Source organism: Azolla caroliniana, unplaced genomic scaffold, assembly GCF_043228905.1.
Source record: "Azolla caroliniana isolate FFs.n. ecotype wild unplaced genomic scaffold, voAzoCaro1.0.p SCAF_18, whole genome shotgun sequence".
NCBI lineage: Eukaryota > Viridiplantae > Streptophyta > Polypodiopsida > Salviniales > Salviniaceae > Azolla > Azolla caroliniana.
Window position 1 is genome coordinate 393,673 of NW_028230453.1, and position 22,102 is coordinate 415,774.

The following is a 22,102-nucleotide window of genomic DNA, read 5'->3' on the forward strand; positions in this document are numbered from 1 at the left end:
GGTCCTTATGATGCTTGGTACTTGTATGTTCAATGACAAAAGTCTATAAACACATTAGCCGCATTACATCTTTTGCAACCCACTTGATGATCATTTCCCAATACTTCATTTGGAGAAGAGCTTTATGAATATTTGCTTTCATTAGCAGAGCCATCATACAATACATCCTAATTTTCAATCATGAAAGCTTTTGGGGATTAGGGTCTTCAATCAAACTATCGTAGATGAGTTCTTCTTCAAGTGGTTTCTAAGGAAATCATTACATGAATGACTCCAATTTCATGATATTTTTTGGACAGCTAGCAAATTCTCTTTCAATGCTTTTGAATCTTGATTGCCACATTGTACGACGATTTTTGTGTTTGGGTGCTATTTTACCTCACGAGATTTCCCACTGGTATTATATATTATAAAGTGTTACTACAAAAAAGAAAGAGATAGAAAGGTAGATATTATGTTCTAAAAGCAATTAGGAGTGTTTGAGATTTCATGAAAAGTTGGAATAGTATTACGAACAAACTACTCATGAGCTATGATAAGAGATTGAGAAAAAGAATGGATTAAATATGAAGGACATGAGACAAAGATAAAATACCATCTGTGTTCTATACCAACAAATATTATCTTATGGTATATAGTGATAATTGAACAATGGATCTTAAAAATAATATGTAGCCTCACCCAATAGAGTCTCAACAATGTCGCAAGACACTACAATGAAGGGGTTAACTAGTCCCCATTTTATAGCCCAACATCTAAGGCTCCCATAGTGCAATAATGCCACAGGTCTTTATGGGTTGTTTGTTATCCAAGTTCCAAGGATAAATGGTTTCCCAACTATTTTACCTTTTGACCCATTAAAATTAACGAATGACTTGGTCTTTACGGTTATGTCTATAATAGATCGACTAAATCGAAGGTCCGATATACATATGCGAGGTTACATCCATGTTTTTTATTAGTAAAAATTTCATTGTTTTTTACTATTAATGTACAATGAAGTGATGTTCACAAACCTTGCTATTACTATGCTAAGTGTGATAAACCTAAAACATGGGGGTCATAAAATGAACCCAAAACACGATGGGGGAGAAGAGATATCAAGGTAAAACTAAGATTAATTATCATTAACACTTAATCGTAATTATAAGAAGGTTTTATTACAAGCTCCTTGGAGCTAACTAAGATTAAGGAGAGAGCGAGTAAACTAGGAAATCGAGGAATGAATAAAATAAGAGAGGAGAAGGTCATGTATATATAAGCTAAGGTGTGGTTGTTGGGTTACCCCAACAGTGGTTTTCGAGATTCTCATGCCATTATGTGAAGAGTCATTATGCCAAGAACCATTATACCAAGATAGGTGTTTTTATAGCGGGGTGTGGGACTAGGCATTTCCGAAGTCCCAACTCCGATCGGGAATGGTAGTCCCAACCGAAAAGTGGCGCCCCTTCTTAGGAACTGGGATTGGGAATGGGACTGAGATTGAGACTAGGACTTGTTCCCTCCTTGGGTCCCAACTTGGTTTGGAACCGATGGCTACATGGGACTGTCCCAACCCAAACCCTTCTTGGTATATGCCCATGCCAACTCCGTTTTGGGGGTCCTTGGTTTCCTCGTGACTCAGTTTGGGGCGGATTGTGGGTTGGCCCATTTTAGGGACATAACACGAAGCATGTCCAGAACATGAAGCCATATAGGTATATATATATATATATATATATATATTATATGCCCTCCGTGTGTGTGTGTTTTGGTCATGTGGTTTAGATAATTACAGAAGTACCCCTCCCATAACCCAACCCACGAAGACTGTATACAAAGCCCTGCGCCTATTTCTGGACACTTTTATTTTATCAGTAATACATATTCTAGGGTTTATAAATTCCCTCTCCCTCTCTCCGATCTTTCTCTCTGTCTCTCTCTGTGTTTCCTTTCTTTCTTTCTTCCATCCTTCCTTCCCTTTCTCTGTCTGTCCCTCGATGGCTTCCGAGCAAACCTTCATCATGATCAAGCCTGATGGCGTGCAGAGGGGTCTTGTAAGTCATCTGAATGCCTCCTCCTGTACATGGCTTGCAACTCTTTATGATTCTTTGCCAAAATCTATGTTCCTGCTCAATATTATATGTCCCCCCTCCGTATACGCGTCACTCTACTAAAAGAGCCGCCGTTTTTCTGTTGGATACCTTCTTTTCTTTTATGATACTTGCGTCTTCCCTTGAATTCTGCCCTTTTAGATTCAATCCTTTTAAACTTCTCATGACTTTTGTATCTGCAGATCGGAGAAATTATTCAGAGGTTTGAGAAGAAAGGATTTACACTCAAAGGTTAGTTTCTTTGCTTATGATTTACACATAACCTTGACTGATGGTAATACTTCAAGCTACATTTGATGTTTAGCCCAATATTATGGTTTCCTATTGTAATGTTAATTCCTCTGTTAAATGCCCAATGCTCCATATATGTACTTCATGTGATCCGTTCTCCTCTACTGGTTACGTTCATATGGTTTAGAATTTTGACATTAATCTGCACGTTTGGTTTCGCCTTTAGACTTATTTAGGTCCCGTAGCAAAGACCGTACCGCGTGCTGTATGGCCTATAATTCTTGCTATCTAGATGCCTCTAGTTCTCTTATCCAAAAACTTTCGTCTTAAAGAATCAAATTTGTATTCCAAGATTTAATTACGTTTAAAATGCTTAAGCTATTTTGATGTTTGGGTTATCTATCTGTAGATGTGTCTAACAAAGAACGCCGTCTTCTTGTGAATATGAATTTTGCAGCCCTGAAACTGGTTCAAATTGAGAGGTCTTTTGCTGAGAAGCATTATGAAGATCTTTCCGGGAAATCTTTCTTCGCTGGTCTTGTGGAATATGTAACCTCAGGACCAGTCGTTGCTATGGTGTGGGCTGGAAAAGGTGTTGTGCTCACTGGAAGAAAGATTATTGGGGCCACAAACCCTGCGCAGTCTGAGCCTGGCACTATCCGAGGAGACTTTGCCATTGATGTTGGAAGGTAAATACCTAACTAAAGTTTAGTTCTAATTCATGACTGCTAATATATTTTATGAAGCTGATTGTTACTTGATATACTTGTGTGTGATTTGATTGTAGGTGTAAGCATTTTGAATAGGAACATATGCTTTAATGTGTGTTCATGATAGTTAAATAATCTATATTCTAATAGATAATTTGGATATGCATGTTAATAAGGAACCTTAGATGGTTTGATGTTTATTTTCAATGACAGGAAAGTTAAATGTGATTTTTTATATTATTCCAATATGATGTTGAGGCAGTCTACAAGTTGTGCTACATATACTGTATTTATCCTAACTACATTTTGTATCAGTTGGAGAGAGAGAGAGAGATGGTCATATTAGGAGACATGATGGTACAATAGATACCTCAACTGAAGCTCCCATAAACAAACAAATAATATGGAAATAATTCAAGATTGTCTTTTGGAAACATTAGAATTGATTCTGTTGTATTCTAATTAAAAGTTTGGTCTGGAATTGTAAGATAAGTGCTGGAATGATATAAGCATGTAATAGTCTTGAAAAATATTTGGCGAAGAATGCAAGCATGCCTGGGTGTTTTGCTTCTGTTTTTCCTCTTTTGATGTTTATGTGTGAATGGGGAATCTGGCAAATTTGCATAGTGTTTTGCTTATGTCCTTCCTGTTTCATGGTTTGCAGAAATGTCATCCATGGCAGTGATGCTGTTGAGAGCGCGAACAAGGAGATTGCCTTGTGGTTCCCTGATGGTGTCACTGAGTGGCAAAGCAGCCTAACATCTTGGATTTATGAGTAAATAGTTTTGTATTTCCTGGACTAGAATGAACAAATTCAACACACCTTTCTATTTTGTATTTGAACTGAAATTATGTGGCTAATGTGCACATTTTTGAGAAGAATGATGTTCCTATTTTCTTGGAATGATGAATTTTGTTTTGCTTATAACGTGTATTTTTACAAGTTATATGATGATGGGGTCAGGGCTCCTTATCTGTGAAAACTCAGTGTTTTATTGTCTTTCTCTAAATAGAAATAGGAAGCTCTGCAATGTCTGTGGTTTTCTTTTCCCTTCAGAATTAGGCTTGCCGCTTTTGTCATCTCTACTGATGGCCTCTGATCAAACGTTGCATAACAGAGAAGTGGTGAACAATCTATTATGCATCAGGGTGATAGTATCTCTGAAGTGATGAACAATCTAATCTATTATGCATCTGGGAGATAGTATCATGGCCACAGTGACTAAGTGTGAGTGTTGCTTACGTGTCCTGGTCACTAATGATTCTTCTCCACTTATGTGATCAAATCTGACAAAACTCACTTACCAAAGCACATTGCAGATATGCCAGCCATCATTTCTGATTTGATGGAGGATAGGATTTGTTGAACCTATTAAACTGCAGTTTTCTAATTGTGAATTTGATATCGTGCACAGAATGGAGGGGAAAATGAAGGTACCAAAACAAAAATCTGGTTATGGCTCCAAAAAGAAGATGGTCTAGACAAACCATGATCATGATCCTTGTGAAAAAGCATATTAGCCCTTGGGATTAAGGATTAAAGCTGCTTTTCCACCAATCAACAGGAGCAGTGTAGATGTATTTTCAAGTTCAATATGTTGGATTGAAATTTAATACACCATCCTATGCACCACTAGCTTATAACATATCAAGTCTGAAGATGTCCAAGTTTGGTGTTATAGTGGTGTGCAATAATGCCATATCCTCGAGGAACAGAATGGGGATGTGTTTTCGGAAGAGGTCACCCTCGCTTAGTAGAGGGTTGGCCGTGAACTTTGACTAGAGCATAACGAGTGTCAACGCATGGTTGTCCTTTGGAAGCACCGCATTGGCACCCGGTGGGTAGGAGGTTAGGAGGGTGATAGGGGGAAAGCGAAGGAAAGGGGGGAAAGAAAGGTTGGGAAAAATAAAATAAAAGAAATAAAAAAGAAAGTTGTTTTGGGACTTCTATGAGCCGAACGATGTGTGTCGGGCAGATGTTGTTAGCGTTGGTATGTTGCAGATAGTCGGCTTTGTTTAGGTACCCAAAATTGGGTAGCACCTTCATGCCAACCTTGGGCTTTGGTGAGGTCCTTATGTAATCTCCATATGGCTTGGTCTCCTTTTAGTGGTGCTTCAACAAAGGTTGCAATGGATGTTCACCCATTGGGAGTTATTCAATTGAACCCCCCTTGTTCCTCTACCCAATCATCATCCCATCTTTGTGGTTGAGAAGCTTTGTGATAGCTCCACTCATACCCTCAACATGGCGCCTCCCCCAAATCTAGAGGTCCCTTTTGATTTTACTAGTGGTATGATGAGTGATGGTGATGGTCATAGTCCTTGTCTTGTTGATGGCCATGGTGATGATACACTCATAGTAAGACCCTTTTGTTTTGGTGGGGTTTGTATCCTTTGGGCTTGTGTAAACAAAACCAAACACTTATATGCACATGGATGAAAAGAGAAACTAAGGAATAAATATCAACGAAGAAACACGTACCATCCCGCATTACATCTTTCGCAACCTACTTGAACTTCAATTCCCAATACTTCATTTGGAGAAGAGCTTTCTTTATGGATATTTACCTTCATTTGTAGAGCCATCATACAAATACATCCTAATTTTCAATCACGAAAGCTTTTGGGGATTACGGTCTACAATCATACTATCGTAAATGAGTTCTCTTCTTTGTCAGAGTGGTTTCAATGGAAATCATTACATGAATGACTCTAGCTTCATGATATTTTCTCAACAACTAGCAATTTCTCTATCACTGCTTTTGAATCTTGATCACCACATTGTACAACAATATTTGTTTTGGGTGCTACTTTACCTCACGACGTTTCCCACTAGTAATATAAAGTGTCAGTACAAAAACAGAAAAAAAGGAAAAAAAGACATAGAAAGGTAGATATTATGTTCTAAAAGCAATTAGGAGTGTTTGAGATTTCATGAAAAGTTGGAATAGTATTACAAACAAGCTACTCATGAATGGACTAAATATGAAGGACAAGAGAGACAAACATAAAATACCATCATAGCACCAAATAATTGAAGAATGGATTAAAAAATACAGTACAGAGCCTCGCCTAATAGAATCTGAACAACGTGTCAAGATGTTGCAATGAAGGGGTTAGCTTAGCTGGTCCCCATTTTATAGCCCAACATCTAAGGCTCCCATACCACCCATGTTTTGCCACACGTCCTTCCGTATGGGTTGTTTGTTATCCAAGTTCCATGGATAATTAATTACACATGTGTGTGTGTGTGTGAGTGTTTTGTTGAGATGGTTTAGATAATTACAGATGTACCCCTCCCAGAGCCCAACCCACGAAGACTAAGTAAGGGGGGTAGGGATGGACTTGGAGGGCTACATTCAGAAAATATCCAAAACCCTGCGCTTATATATATCACCACTTTGTTTTATTAACAATATGTACATATATTCTCTTCTCTGTCTCTCTGTGTTTTCTTTCTTCCATCCTTCCTTCCCTTTCTCTCTGTCTGTCTCTCGATGGCTTCCGAGCAAACCTTCATCATGATCAAGCCTGATGGCGTGCAGAGGTGTCGTCTGGCAAGTCATCTGAATGCCTCCTCCTCTACATGGCTTGCAACTCTTTATGATTCTTTGCCAAAATCTATGTTCCTGCTCAACATTATATGTCCCCCCTCCAGATACGCGTCATTCTACTAAAAATTACAGATGTACCGTCTTTTCTTCTATGATACTTGCCTTTTCTCTTGAATTCCTCCCTTTAGGTTCAATCCTTTTAAGCTTGTCATGGCTTTTGTATCTGCCAGATCGGACCGATTATCCAGAGGTTTGAGCAGAAAGGATTTTACACTCAAAGGTTAGTTTCTTTGCTTATGATTTACACATAACCTTGACTGATGGTTATGTTTCAAGCTACACTTGATGTTTAGTTCAATATTATGGGTTCCTATTGTAATGTTAGTTGTTCTGTTAAATGCCTAATGCTCCATATATGTACTTAATGTAATCCGGTCTCCTCTACTGGTTAACGTTTATATGGTTTAGAATTTTGACACTAATCTGTACGTTTGGTTTTGCTTTTAGACTTTGAGTCGTAAGTTTTTGACTTGTTTACGCCCTGTAGCAAAGACCGTATCCCGTGCTATCGCGATGCCTCTAATTCTCTCATACTAAAACTTCCGTTTCAAATAATTAAATTTGTATTCCCAGATTTAATTAAGCTTAAAATACTTAAGCTATTTTTTTATTTTTGGATTAACTATCTGTAGACATGTCTAAGGAAGAATGCTGTCTTCTTTTGAATATGAATTTTGCAGCCCTGAAACTCATTCAGGCTGATAGGTCTTTAGTTGAGAAGCATTATGAATAGCATTCTGGGAAGTCTTTCTATGCTGGTCTTGTGGATTATGTAACCTCAGGACCAGTCTTTGCTATGGTGTGGGCTGGAAAAGGTGTTGTGCTCACCGGAAGGAAGCTTATCGGGGCCACAAACCCTTCGGAGTCTGATCCTGGCACTATCCGAGGAGACATTGGCATTGATACTGGAAGGTAAATACCTAACCAAAGTTTAGTTCTAACGCATGACTGGTAATATATTTTTTGAAGCTGATTGTTATATACGTGTGTGTGAGTTGATGGTAGGTGTAATCATTTGAATAGGACCATATGCTTTAATGTTTGTACTCATGATAGTTAAAAAATCTATATTCTAATCGATAATTTGGATATGAATGTTAATATGGAAACCTTAGATGGTTTGATGTTTATATTCAGCAACAGGAAAGTTAATTGTGATTATTTATATAATTCCAATATCTGGAATTTTAAAATGATTGTGAATGATGTTGAGGCAATCTATTTGTCATGCTACATATAATGTATTTATCCTAACTATATTTTTGTATCAGGGAGACAGAAAGAGAGGGTCATATTAGGAGACATGCTGGTACAATAAATACCTCAAACTGAAGCTCCCATAAAAAAATAATATGGAAAGAATTCAAGATTGTCTTTTGGAAGCATTAGAGTTTATTCTGTTGTATTCTAATTAAAAGTTTAGTCTGGAATTGCGAGATAAGTGCTGGAATGATTTATATAAGCATGTAAGAGAGTCTTGAGAAATAATTGAGGAAGAATGCAAGCATGCCTGGTGTTCGCTTATGTTTTTCCTATTTCATGTTTGTGCGTGAATGGGGAATCTGGCAAATGTGGCCAGCGTTTTGCTTATGTCCTCCTTGTTTCATTTTTTGCAGAAATATCATTCATGGCAGTGATGCGGTTGAGAGTGCAAAACGGGAGATTGCCGTGTGGTTCCATGAGGGTGCCATGGAGTGGCAAAGCAGCTTAGCATCTTGGATTTATGAGTAAATAATAACTTTGTATTCTCCGACTAGAATGAGCAAGTTCAACACTCCTTTCTATGTTGTATTTGAACTGAAATTATTATGTGGCTAATGTGCTCATTTTTTAGAAGAATGATGTTCCTATTGTTTTGGAGTGATGACTTTTGTTTTGCTTATAATGTTTTACTTTTACAAGGTATGTGATGATAGGGTCAGGGCTCCTTATGTTCTCCTTATATTATTGGCTTTCTCTATATAGAAATATGAAGCTCTCCTCTTTTCCCTTCAGGATGAGGCTCTCCTCTTTTGTCTTCTATACGGATGCCCTCTGATCAAGTGGTGAACAATCTATTATGCATGAGGATGCTTGTATCTGTTAAGTGATGAACAATCTAATGGATTATGCATCAGGGACATAGTATTTTGGCTTCACTGAATGAAATGTGAGGCTTCTGCTTTCTGGTCAATGAAGCTTATGCTCCACTTATGTGATCAAATCTGTCAAAACTCACTTACCAAAGCATATTACAGATATGGCAGCTATCATTTCTGTCTTTATGGAACTGACATTATAACATCTGAATTTCGAGTATAGAATTTGTCGAACCTGATAAACTGCAGTTCTCTATATGTGAATCTGATATCGTGCACAGATTGAAGGAGAAAATGAAGGTATCACAACAAAAGTCTGGTTATGGCTCCAAAACAAGACGTGCCTAGACAAACCAATAGATACATTGCACAAAATTGTTTGGATGGCAAATTGCAGTACTCGTGAAAAAAACATATTGGCCCTTGGGATTAAGGAGTAAAGCTGATTTTCCACCAATCAACAGGATCAGTGTAAATGAATTTTTAACTTTCAAGTTCAATACTACGTTGGATTGAAATTTAATACACCATCCCATGCACCGCAGCTTAAAACATCCAGCTAATGGTTGAGTTGAATCAAGTATTGGGTCTCAAGGTTTTATAACTCAAAAAAATGAATTCTAGCACAATGCATTTGCTACGTTGAATTTTGTCAAAATCCATTTAAAGTAGCATCCTACCACAAATGCATTTGTTCTTTATAAGGGAAAATTGAAGTATCGAAACTCAAATAGGATAATATATCTTTGTATTTGCTAGCACATATCACTTGCTCTTTGCATACAAACCACCCTTTCATATTAGGCAACGGAAGAAGAAACATCTTGTTTTTTTGCCTTATAGTATCCTAGGGAACAAAATGTCACAGTGCAACATTTTTTGGGGGGCGATCATGTTTTATTGTTACACAAGAGAAACTGCTCAAAAGACTGATGCAATTTCCTCTCAAACCATTCATTGTACAAAAGGGAGAGAGAAGCAAGACTATTTGTTAGAAATATTGAGAATCGATTAGATATGTATATAGAGTTACAACCACATAGATGGATATATGAAAACAACCACATAGACTTCTATTACATATGAGAGTAGCTCACAATGGTAGTTCACCCATGTGCTCACACCTTAGAGCTTAGATGGGATCTGGACCAACTCACTACAAAATTAGTGGGAATTGATGATCTATCCAACCACTGTGTAAGAAAGTGGATTATATTCTATGTTTGGTCTGAGTATAACATTAAATGTCAAGTCGATAGTAGTGGAGTATTCCTTTTCTGTCAACTGACTTGTCATTTAAAATGACCCAACTCCCGAGATACAGGCTAGTGCTAGATAGTGTACTTATCTTGAAGTTAATGGCACATACTTCAAGACTAAGTACAACGTAACTTGCCCGACAAAATATTCTAGTTGACTTGATTAACCAATCCTATTACCTATCTCGCTCTTTCCTAAATCCATTCTGTCCTACGCATCTACGGTTTCCTAGATTAACACCGTATCGACCCATATGGTCTAGTTGCACATTGGTCGCGCTTCATTTGGGGCGCTATCACAAAATGTACACTCGAAGAGCACATATGGGGATAGACTTACAACTTGGGGCTGATGATTGATTATATCTAACACTATTGTCATGTCGTGTTCTTCCACCGAAGAAGTGGAGCTTACAGACAAATGATTTGCTGCAATAATACTTGTGTGGAAGGGGCTGTTTGCTTTGTGTTCACATACATGATACAACCTTGTGAAAGCTTGAAAGCCCAAAAACAGATTGTTTACAGGGTGTCCAGAACCATTGAATCAAACTCGTGTGGATTGAGAAGAGAGAAAACGTAATAGAATTCAGTGGACAAAAAAAACCAGTTTTAACGTCCACAACAAGACAAAAGAAGGTTTTTAGGTTTTGGGCTGTTCTTCAGCGTCTTCTTTCTTTCCTTGTTTTTTTCAAACCTCACAATATGTGTGTGCAATACACACACTTTGACCAAAAATAAAATGATAATTCATTTTATTTTTGCCTATAAGTAGTAGTAGCACTTTCTTAAGCAGAATTCTCCAAACCCTAGCCCTAATATTTTAACACACAATTTGATCTTGTTTATGCCCGTAATGAGCATAAATCATCCATATAACACTACCATCTTTCTGTCCTTCCTTCCTTCTTGATTTTCGATGTGAACATTGAATTGCTTGACCTAATTGAATTACAGCATGGACAAGCAAAGTAGGGTGGTGAAAGTCTGTAATTCATCCTTATTCCCAAGGTATGATGACGGTGATGACGATGGGATGAAATATGGAAATGCGAGTTTGAATGGATATGCATGGATTGATGGGCATTTTTATAAGTATCCAGGGTCAGAGAGGTATGAGAGTAGGCAATTCTTTCTAAAAACCTATAAATTCAAAAGAGAGGTTAGCTTATCAGATCAATGGAGGGATTCATTCAAGAGATTGAAAGGAAGGTTTCTGCGTTGGTATGGCCGTTTCCTGTAATTACCTTTTGTGGTTCTTTTTCTCGTCATAGTTGTATATATATTTATGTATGTTCCTTGCCTATCCAAGAATATGTAAATTCATGGATTGAATTTGAAGTTTTTCTGAATAACCATCCACATTAATGAGAGTAACAAGTCAGCTGCAATAATATGTGAGAAATCTTGTACTGATCTTAGCTGCAATATAATATAAGTGACAATATGTCCATAACTAAAGTGAATGAGCATGTGTGTGCACATCAGCAAATCCTGCACTGGATTAATACTTATAAGATGATTAGTACTAATTCCACTGTGTTATGTCCATAAGTAAAGTGAATAAGCATGTGTGTGCACATCAACAAATCCTGCACTGGATTAACACTTATAAGATGATTAGTACCAAGTCCACTATGTTATGTCCATAACTAAAGTGAATGAGCATGTGTGTGCACATCAACAAATCCTGCACTGGATTAACATTTATAAGATGATTAGTGCTAATTCCACTGTGTCAAACAGGGAAGAGGTTAAGAAACTGCATCATATACATATACATATGCTCGGCAGAGTTGACACATGGCTAATCATCTCAAATTGTTAACTAAAGCAATGCATTTCCATGAAGTGAAAAAACCTTCAGCTGACATTAGAGGGTGTAATTTTGAAGTTGTTTGGGCACAATTGTCAAATTTAACATGTTATAACAGGAATTGGTCTGACATTCTTAACAAAGTGTTATAACACAAATTGGTTGAAGGTCAGATTTCTTATTCAATCAATAATCACAACCTCCCACTTCTAGACTATTAAAAAATGTACTATATCCCAGTAATTAAGAATAACTCAAGAGATGTCACTAACTAGAGGCTCAATGTACTCCGTTTCAACAATTAGAAGATTGGAGTAATCAGTTTCAACCATTAGAATCTCAATGTACTCAGTTTAAACAATTAAAAGCTTGGAGTAATCAATTTCAACCATTAGAAGCTCAATGTACTCAATACCATCAGTTAGAAGATATAACATTAGAGATAATAATTTGAAGCCCAGTGTACTCAATGCAATAAGGACAGGATATATACAAAGAAGCTTGTTTGCAACATATGTGGTCTGCCAAATGTTTTAGAACGTAGAAAATTATTTTAATGCAGCCTAATATGAACTAAATCAAATATTTCAACATTATCAATTCCAAATTGTAGTACTTTTGCGTCATGTCAATGGTAGGGACGTTTGTTCTTTTAATTAAAACTATATATCATGCACTCATTTCTTTCCCATGGAAATTGTAGCAGTTTTTTCATCTTCATAAAAATGATAATGTAATAGTATAACCTGCTGTTATTCATACCACAAAAAAATGTAAGGGTTCAATTTGACAAATCCTCATCCTTTTCAAATGTTTAGGCACTAGTATGGATCAAAACATTAAACGCTGCCAGTCTATATCAAGTGGCAAAGATGATCACAACTGAACAGGTAACTGCATAATTCACGGCTGCTCAGAGCCATTCCAGTTATGTAAAATGATTACCTTACTTGAATTAAAGCAATTGTTCTGATGCAAAAAATACAGCAATCTGATGCCCAATCACATCACAAATTTAAGAGACATTGGAAACCAGAAACCAGAAACTCACCATTTTCCATGGAAATACCAATAACAATAGCCATTCACAGTTTCAAAATTAGATTTACCCGAGATGATAATCCACTACAAAAATCCTCGAGAAATATTCGTGACTCTGTATGTCGAAAAAAAAACTTATACTTTATAACCTCTACTATTACGACGACCACGAGCTTTCTCATACTTCCGTCCTTTGGATTGCACATATGGTTTAGCATTACTATGTGGTACACCAGGAGCTCTTCCAAAGTGCTTAACTGCTTCTCTGGCATTCTTAGGGCCTCTGAGTAGAATCTGCAAAAAAACATCATTTCGTATAAATATATAGCACCCATTACATGTAAATCGAACACCACACACTTAAAATGGAATGTAATGCTAAGAATAAAGTATGATAATCACAAAAAACCTATAATAAACAAAACTTCATAGATTAATATAGTCAAAGTAAAAGATACTTTGCATAGCATACACATACTGTAAAGATACGAATTAGGATACACATAGAATACATGAGTACATAGAATGCGCTAATTAATTTTTATACTTGTATTTGCATCTAACAATTATTTTCTCACTAAAATTTTATTTTTACTGTTTTCATTTATTTTTTATTTCTAGGAAACATCAAATACTTGTCAAATAAATCGAGCACATTAAATGCGTGGAACATTTAGAGACAGCTGTTCCAAAACGTAGAATACCTGTTATATACTTCAAAGTTTTCTCAAATGTCTTCTATGCATATAATACAATGCAAAGAGCCTAAGGTACAAACCCTTATAGAGATTATTGTAATCCACGATATATATGAAAGACAAATGTAGTTCACCGAAGAAATTATCTCATACCATCATAATGAAGTTTAACTATGAACAGGCCTGAGACACTAATCCTCATAAAATATTGTAATTGAAGCAAAACATGCAAAACATGTGAAAGCAATTAATGAAGTTCCTCTAAAGAACAACTCTAATCAAATCCTAAATTGATTACTGTAATCTAAAACTAACGGTAGAACAAATGTTAAGTTCAAGCCAGGTAAAAAATGAAATAGACATAATAAAGTTCCTCTAAAGAACAACTCTAATCAAGTCCTAAATTTATTAGCATAATCGAAAACTAACGGTAGAACAAATGTTAAGTTCAAGACAGGTAAAAAATGAAATAGACATAATAAAGTTCCTCTAAAGAACAACTCTAATCAAGTCCTAAATTTATTAGTGTAATCGAAAACTAACTGTAGAACAATTGTTAAGTCCAAGACAGGTAGAAAATCATATAGACCTGATGAAATAGATTTGAATACTGCATGAATCAAATACTTACAGAGTACATCTGAAATAAGTAAGATAACCGAGAACACAAATCAATTTTGCAACAAAAGCAATTAATAAAGTTCCTCCAAAGAGCACCTCTAATAAAATCCTAAATTGATGAGTGTAATCTAAAACTATCTGTACAACAAATGACAAATCCAAGCCAGGTGAAAAATCAAAGACATGACAGATTTGAATTCTCAATGAATCAGATAGAATGCTAATAAATTGGTAGGTAGAAACATACAGTATTTGATCCTGTTGGTGCCTTTAATGCAAGTTGATCAAAGGTGAGGCACTCTCCTCCAGCCTTCAGGATTCGTGCCCGGGCAGTCTCAGTGAAACGCAAAGCAGCAACACTAAGTTTTGGAACTTCATAGAGCCTCACATCATCGGTCACAGTTCCCACTACAACTGCAATTTTATCATCCTGGACACCACCACATCATATAAGAAGATGACAAAAATGTACATAATCAAATATAACATTTCGGATGCAAAAACTATATCGAGCTTGTGTAAAGGGTATATGGGAGTCTAGGCAAAATGTATTGTTTTTAAGTATGCAAATTCCATTAAGTATAGGAGGTTTGGAGGCATCCACGGAGAAAATGGAGCTTTTATTTAAAATGTTGAAGTAAGGTAAGCTAAAGAAATCCTGCTGTCATTCTGCACCAATTGTAGATAAAAAATAATCATCATTCATAAACTAAGACGTGAGATCAAATTCATACCTTTTCCTTCATGTAACGTGTAAGACGTGAGAGCGAGAGAGGCGGTCTATTAGTTCTACTCATAAACAACCTCTTCAGAATGACAGCATTGAATGGGCTGCCTGTCCTCCTCACTAGAAACCTGTAGAGCTGAAACAAGACAACAACAAAGGGTGCTTAAGAAAGTTGTTGAAAGTATAGCAATCAACAAACTATTTTTTTCGTTAAGAATAGATTGCGAATGTAGAAACCTTGAAAAGTGCTAAGATCAAAAAATGAGGATTGAAAAATTAATAAATAGAAAGGTCTACCTTAACTACGAGCTTCAGATAGACATTATCACTCTTGGGAGCTGTACGCTTGGTCTTCTTGTTACGACCACCAGCTGGCAAATCAATACCCTGAAGAAAATATTGTTGATATATTGAAATTGTTAGTTATTTTTAACTAGCACATTATTATTTTGCTGCATAAAACTTAATGGAGTTGCAAGTTTGACTTCTTAAAGAATCAAATAAAAAATGACAGGGAAATTGTTAGATAAACAAACACTAAATTTCGTCACATCCAAAGACTAAAGTTGCCTGTGCACTGCACCAAACCAATAACTAAAGCTCTGATATGATCATTGTGGCAGCATAAAAATGAGAAACTTGAGCCAAATGTATTCTTTTGAAATTGAGTATCTGAGAGAAACAACAAATGTTGGGAGGCTAACAGTGCAAACTCACTATGTACTCGAAAAGCTTTTCAGGAGAGACTCATTATGTACACGAAATACAGTATCTGAGAGTAACAAGAAATGTTGGGAGGCTAGGAATGAAACCAGTCTTGAAGAGTTCCAAGAAAACTACCTACGTACACGAAAAGCTTCTCAGGAGAGACTCATCGTAGTAGATTTGTATGGCATCTACGTGATTCGATTGAAATTTGCCATATCTATAGTTTAGCCCTAACTTACACAATTCATACCACTTGTAGAGAGAAAGATTTCCTTGCATTAATGGAAACATGTCATGAACAATATTTGGTAGGTAACGCTAGTGATCTTGTTCAATGTGTTCTACCAGAATCAACAATATGAAACTTCAAATCGAACGCTGAAACTACGATGAGAAATGTGCCTGCAGCAGAAAACAAAACTAAATCTATACTGATAGCATTATGACGACATACGAAAAGCAAAAATCCCCAGATAGATATCCATACTTCTCTTTTAGAGCTATCATTCAAGGAGGCAAACATTCTACTAATCACTACTCATCTTAACACCCAGAGAAATGCAAGAACTGCAATCTATATATATCTCGCAACCCAAATAAAGGGGGAGAAGATTAGCGAAAAAATGTTATTGGTAATTTTGGTACCATATAAACAAGAGGAACTCGCATATAGAATCCATATCTCCAAAAAATACATCAAGCACAGAAAACAAATTCACATTGCTCATACAGAATGAACATCCAGTCTCCTCCTAGAGAATTAAAATCCATATCCCTCATAGAATTAAAATCCATAGGTCCCACATCGACAAAAAGAACGTAGAGTTCATACACAAAAACAGCACACGTTACTCGTATCGAATAATAACCCATATCTCTCATACAGAGTAGAGATCAAGAACTCTCTTTAAGCAAATTAAAGCGTCTCTGCTACAAAACAAAAAAAAAACCGTATCGATCACACAGAAAAACAAAAAACATGTCTCTGATACACACAGAGAGAGTTACATCGCTCGAATAGAAAACCCAAGGGCATGGCTCTCACAATTTCACATAATGTGAGCTTTGAAAGAGAGGGAGAGAATCATACCATGGTAGCTGCACAGTGAGATTCGCAGGTTGGGCGCGGTCGTGCAGGAGCTCGCTGACCTGTGCAGAAAGGAGAGAGGGCAAGGAAGGCTTGACGGTCAGTGAAAGCTTGATCAGTCGAAATTAGGGTTTGATGGTGGGTGCCATTCACACTCAGAACCTTTTAGACAATTTTACAGAATACCCCTACCACATTACATACATATTTGGGCAATACCCCCCCCTATACATATACATACATACATACATTACCATACATACATTACCATACATACATTACCATACATACATACATACATAATTCGATCAATCAGAGGCCCTCCCCGTGACATACATCACCATACATTCATTATCGCTTTCGTTTGGCTTCCATGGGATCCGATCCCCTCGGAAGTTCCTCCTCTTGAGCCCTGACTTCTCGAGACTCTCAAGAATCCACTCCTAAATCACCATCGTGCTTTGAGAACCTTGAATTCGGAAAGCGGGGAGGGCTCATGTATCATCAATATATATGTTGGAAATGTGTCCGTGTTTTTTTCTTCTTGCCATTCTACTCCCCCCCCACCCCCCCAAATAAATTGCCCCACGCCTCACGCGAATGTACTAAGAGCTACATCTTGATATTGGTTGTCATTGGCACCAACCTTGTGTTCGCATGTTGTTCATTGTGAGAGTGAGGAAGGGTAGATGCTCTAGGCTTAAGCAACCGAGAACATATCAAGTTTCTCGATTTTCAAATATCTCCAAATAGTAGCAATGACTGAAAACTACAATTTTGGGCTTCTACTTCTTCTTTAGATTCAATAACACGCACCCCTACCACTCAGGTTCACCCCATCCTTAGCATTCCAAATTTGATAGAATTTTGACAAAGAGGAAGTAAGTACTAAAAAAAATTCTGTCATTATTTTGTCACATCTATATTATTTGGGTTTAGGTATCTCTGCTCTTTATCCTTTCCTCTTTACTTTGTATCTTTGTTGTGCACACATGATATTACCATTAGAGTATTGTGCATGCCCAAGAGGAATCAGGCTCATGTTCATGTAAACTTTTATATTGCCTTTTTGTGGGAGAGAAGTACCTAAAGTTCAAGTTTTGCAACAACTCTGGGCTCCAATTGAAGTGATGATTGAAAGAAAATGCTTCGAGATCAAGTAGCTCAAATGGCAAGAGGTACTCATTTTAGGAAACAAGGAAAAAGATTCCAACATACAAACAACAATAGTGAAGTAGGTAGGAAATACAAACAAATTTGTGACCATTTTGCTAACATCAACCACATACATGGATAGGGTTTCCAATGCATTCAAAAAGAAAAATAAACAATGCAAACTAAATGAGCACCTCTATTTTTTTCTAACACAAGAGCTCCAAAACACTATATAATGAGGAAGAGAACTCATTGTCGTATTGGGAAATTTTAGGAGTCAAGCGCCTAGGCTTTGACGACAAATGGATATCCCCATTCAATACTTATCTGTATCATTATCTCTCACACCCTTTAATAGAGGGTTCATTATTGTAAAAGACTTATTCTATCTTATTTGAAATTTTTCCTCATCTCAAATATTAGTTTAAACTACAGAAATTACACCTACTTACTGTTTTAATCCATACATATGTCAAAAGATTTTGTGAATCATGTTATATTTGCACTAGTTTGTGCAAAAAATGAGGAACGTCGATAATTTTTTAGCTCCATTACCAAGCCAATCCATGTGAGTATTGTCGTGAAACTTTCAACTCAAAACTTCAAGCACCATAATGGAATTCACATTAAAAAGAAGAAAATTCACAAGCTATGGAATAACTTGAATTGGCACCTTTGGATTTGGTAAAATATGACACCCTTGTGCTTGGGCCACACTTGTATTTAGAAAGGAAAAAATTAGCATGAAAAAAAGTTATGTGAAAAACTACCTCAATTCCATAGTTTGGACCTAAGGGCCTCATAATTGTCTCGAGGTCCAAATTTCAAACATAGGGACCTCCAATCATCCTTGTGTCTTTCATTTGGACATAGATCCCCCTTTCCCCCCATTTCATCTCGAGGTCCTTCATTCAAAGTTCTAACATAGAGCATTCACCTTCACCCCTAGATAAGGCCGAATTAGTGTGGGGAAGGGTGTGAAAGAAAGAAGAAGAAGAAGATAAACAAAAGAGAAGAGAAGAGGGAGGAGTGAGGGGCACTTATATATTGCTCATTGAATAATGATTGGGAAGACAGGAGCATCTCATTGGTTGCTCTTCCAATGATGCAACAATTGTCACTATTTCTACAGGCCAACATCCACACCCAATGTCGAACCTACAACTTCACGTTGTTGAGTCTAGGGTCAGTAACGTGAGCCTAGGCACCACGTTGACATGTGCCCGTTTACACCTTTCTACAACTATTTTCTCCCCCTATAAACTTGCCCAACGTTAATCACAACATGAATTGTATTTTTAACAACCAACAAAACTAGGTTACAAAGTCAGTTTATATACCGACTAACTTAGGGAAACTGCCCTTCTCACTATCTACATAAATATCCTAAACCTGGTGTATACAAAAGAAGACAATGTGAATACGTCCATTAGAGATCCGCATTCAACACTCCCCCATAATAGGCGTATATATCGAAAATCTGTAAATCGAAATAAATGTACAATACAAATTGATACAAAGTTTTCGAGCAAATCGAAATTTCGTTCGAGTCGGTGAACTTCGAAAAACAAAAGGCTAAACTAGCCAAAGTTGGGGAAACTAAGACTAGGCTTCGAACTGTCTATGGTGATTGCTCGAAAAACAACCTAAGTGTTTGACTCAATTGGATTGATTCTTCAATACGCCCATTTGGTGCCGAAGGGATCGAAATCGATCCGCCGAAAGACACTTGGTCATTGCGTCTGAGACATTATCGATTCTGGGTATCTTCTTGAGGCCGATTTCTCCTGAAATGATGCAGTCCCGAACAAAGTGATATCGAACGTCGATGTGCTTCAAGGCATTGTGTTGGACCGGATTTTTCGCAGAGCAACAACGCCTTGACTATCACTGTAGACAACTGGAGCCGAGTCAGATTCGACTTGTCGAAACATGCATGCTAGCCGACCGAGCCATAAAGCTTGTTTCGATGCGTCCGACATGGCTACGTATTCGGCCTCTGTTGTTGATGTAGCGGTGCACTCCCAAAGTTTCGATTTCCACGAGATTGCTCCATTACCAAATTTGAAGCAATATCCAGTTGTCGATTTTCGACTATCCATGCAGCCTGCAAAGTCCGAGTTGGTGTATCCGACTACGCATGAAGTGTTGTTCACGCCGAATAGAATGCCAAGGTCTTCTGTGCCCACCAAATATTTGAACACATGCTCGATTGTGTTCTAGTGTAATCGGCCTGGATTGTGCATGAATCTGCTGACAACTCTGACGACGTGAGCAATATCAGGTCGCATCGCGTACATCAGGGATCCAAATATCGGTGCATACGGTACCAACTTCATAATTTCCACTTGAACCGGATGTCAGGTAGTCTCGCTGAGACAGCCGAAGGCTAATGGGGAGCGGGGTCGAAGCAGATTTTGCCGATTGCATGTTGAAGCGTTTGAGGGCACATCTAATATAGTCAGATTGGGACAGAAACAATTGTCTTCGATTTCGATTCCGACTAATCTTTATGCCGAGAAAGGTGTCTTGTCGGACCAAGGTCCTTCATGGCAAACTTCAACCGCAGTTGCCGAACGAGTTTGGCAAGCTCTCCGGCTTGCCAACTCGAGATTAGCATGTCATCCACGTAGATAATGAGGAAGATGGGTGACCCATGTCGAGTTGTTTTCGTGAAGAGATAATGGTCCTTATCGCTCTTCAAGAAGCCGACCGACTGAATGAAGTCATCAAACTTCTTATACCACTATTGCGGTGCATGTTTCATGCCATATACACTCTTCTTGAGTCCGTAGACTAGATGTTCTTGGCCGGAGGCCACGAAGCCTTGCAGTTCCTCCATATAAATTTACTCCTCTAGATCACCATGGAGGAATGTCGTTTTGACATCTAACTGAATTAGCTCCAAGTCCTCAACTGCCACAACATCGAGCATGAGTCTAAGGGTTGTCATTTTCACCACTGGTGAAAAGATTTCGCCAAAATTGACGCCATATTCCTATCAAAAACCCTTAGCTACCAGTCTAGCCTTGAATTTTGGGGTGTCCAAATCAAACGTCTCTTTGACTTGATAGACCCACTTGCACGGAAGAGCACGTGGATTCTTTGAGAGCTCGACCAAGTCACAAGTTTGGTTTGCTCGAATGGAATTCATCTCGAACTCCATTGCTAGATGTTAGGTGACCGAATCGGCAGATGTCGATGCTTCTTCGTATGACGTTGGTTCTCCGGCGTCCGTAAAGAAGATACCAAGAGAGTATCTCTCTCAGGGGTTGCAACAGTCGCTTGGATCTTTGAGGTATGACTAGACTGGTCGCTTTGGGTAACGATGTCGGATGGTTCGGAGCCGAGTTGTTCGGTTGTGCCAAATCAGAAAATGCCTTCCACGTTTCAGTGTATCTATGGAATCCTCGATCGATAAAGTTTCATAAGTCGGAGTTTCACCGCCTGATGTGGGATGAGAAAGCACCAAACAGGAAGTGCTCCGTAAACTTCCTAGTAAACCCAATCCTTCAAAAATTCCCCAATCAAGAATGGGATCTAATCTACCCGTTTTGGACAACCCTTGAAAATTCGGATTCATATTGTTCTTTGGAAAAAATATATGATTGGAGGATGGAATTTTTATCAAGTTGGTACCACCCCGTATGCTATTATTTGTACTCGATTCGAGGTTGTTGGACTCTTCCACAACGAAACCTTCATGTCTATCTATATCCAAATCAATAGAGGCTTGTTCTACCCGTGAAGCAGACCTTCTGTTGTGTGTTGGGCCGTCTTGAAGGGTTGGCACATCCGAGAAAATTACCCTTTGGACTTTGATCGACTTATCAGCCGATTGATGGATGGTTGACTCATTGAACACTACGTCCAAACTTCGGACAATCTGTCTGTGCTTGGGGAGAGTCGGTATCCAATTTCGCCATCTGGTCCATAACCGAGGAAAATACATTTCGTGAACCTTGGTGCAATTTTGTGGTCATCATCTTTCGGTATGAGGGCATATGCCGCACACCCGAAGATCCTCAGGTTGTCGTAATTCGGTTTACTACCGGTCCATAATTCCAGAGGTATCTTAAGTCCTAAAGGCCTACTCGGTGACATATTGATTACGCGTTCTATCGTAAGTAGGGCCTCAACCTAGAAGCCATCCAACAGTCCAGAGTGTTGCAGCATGGAAACTATCCTTTCTTGAATTATTTGATTCATCATCTCGACAATTCCGTTCTGCTCAGGATTATAGGGTGTTGTATATTCACGTCGT

The 22,102-nt window shown here is 37.8% G+C and overlaps 4 protein-coding genes across 4 annotated transcripts in view; 2 read left to right on the plus strand and 2 right to left on the minus strand.

Moving 5' to 3' along the window:
- Positions 1-22,102, minus strand: part of LOC147851917 (uncharacterized) — an 87,377-nt gene that overhangs the window by 38,288 nt on the left and 26,987 nt on the right. The window lies entirely within an intron of this gene.
- On the plus strand, positions 1,926-8,558 carry LOC147851918 (nucleoside diphosphate kinase 1-like). Its single transcript, XM_087334295.1, has 5 exons — positions 1,926-2,036; positions 2,276-2,324; positions 2,782-3,013; positions 3,699-3,833; positions 8,403-8,558. Exons 1-4 carry the CDS (start codon positions 1,980-1,982, stop codon positions 3,811-3,813), a joined length of 453 nt encoding a protein of 150 aa, XP_087190421.1. The 5' UTR covers positions 1,926-1,979; the 3' UTR covers positions 3,814-3,833; positions 8,403-8,558.
- LOC147851919 (nucleoside diphosphate kinase 1-like) lies at positions 1,952-8,487 on the plus strand. Its single transcript, XM_087334297.1, has 4 exons — positions 1,952-2,036; positions 2,276-2,324; positions 7,329-7,560; positions 8,265-8,487. The coding sequence occupies exons 3-4, from the start codon at positions 7,445-7,447 to the stop codon at positions 8,377-8,379; spliced, it is 231 nt and encodes a 76-aa protein (XP_087190423.1). The 5' UTR covers positions 1,952-2,036; positions 2,276-2,324; positions 7,329-7,444; the 3' UTR covers positions 8,380-8,487.
- LOC147851920 (large ribosomal subunit protein eL18x-like) lies at positions 12,837-16,832 on the minus strand. The gene is made up of 5 exons (XM_087334482.1): positions 16,687-16,832; positions 15,186-15,275; positions 14,896-15,024; positions 14,409-14,591; positions 12,837-13,136 (listed from the first exon to the last, which is right to left on the minus strand). Exons 1-5 carry the CDS (start codon positions 16,687-16,689, stop codon positions 12,978-12,980), a joined length of 564 nt encoding a protein of 187 aa, XP_087190608.1. The 5' UTR covers positions 16,690-16,832; the 3' UTR covers positions 12,837-12,977.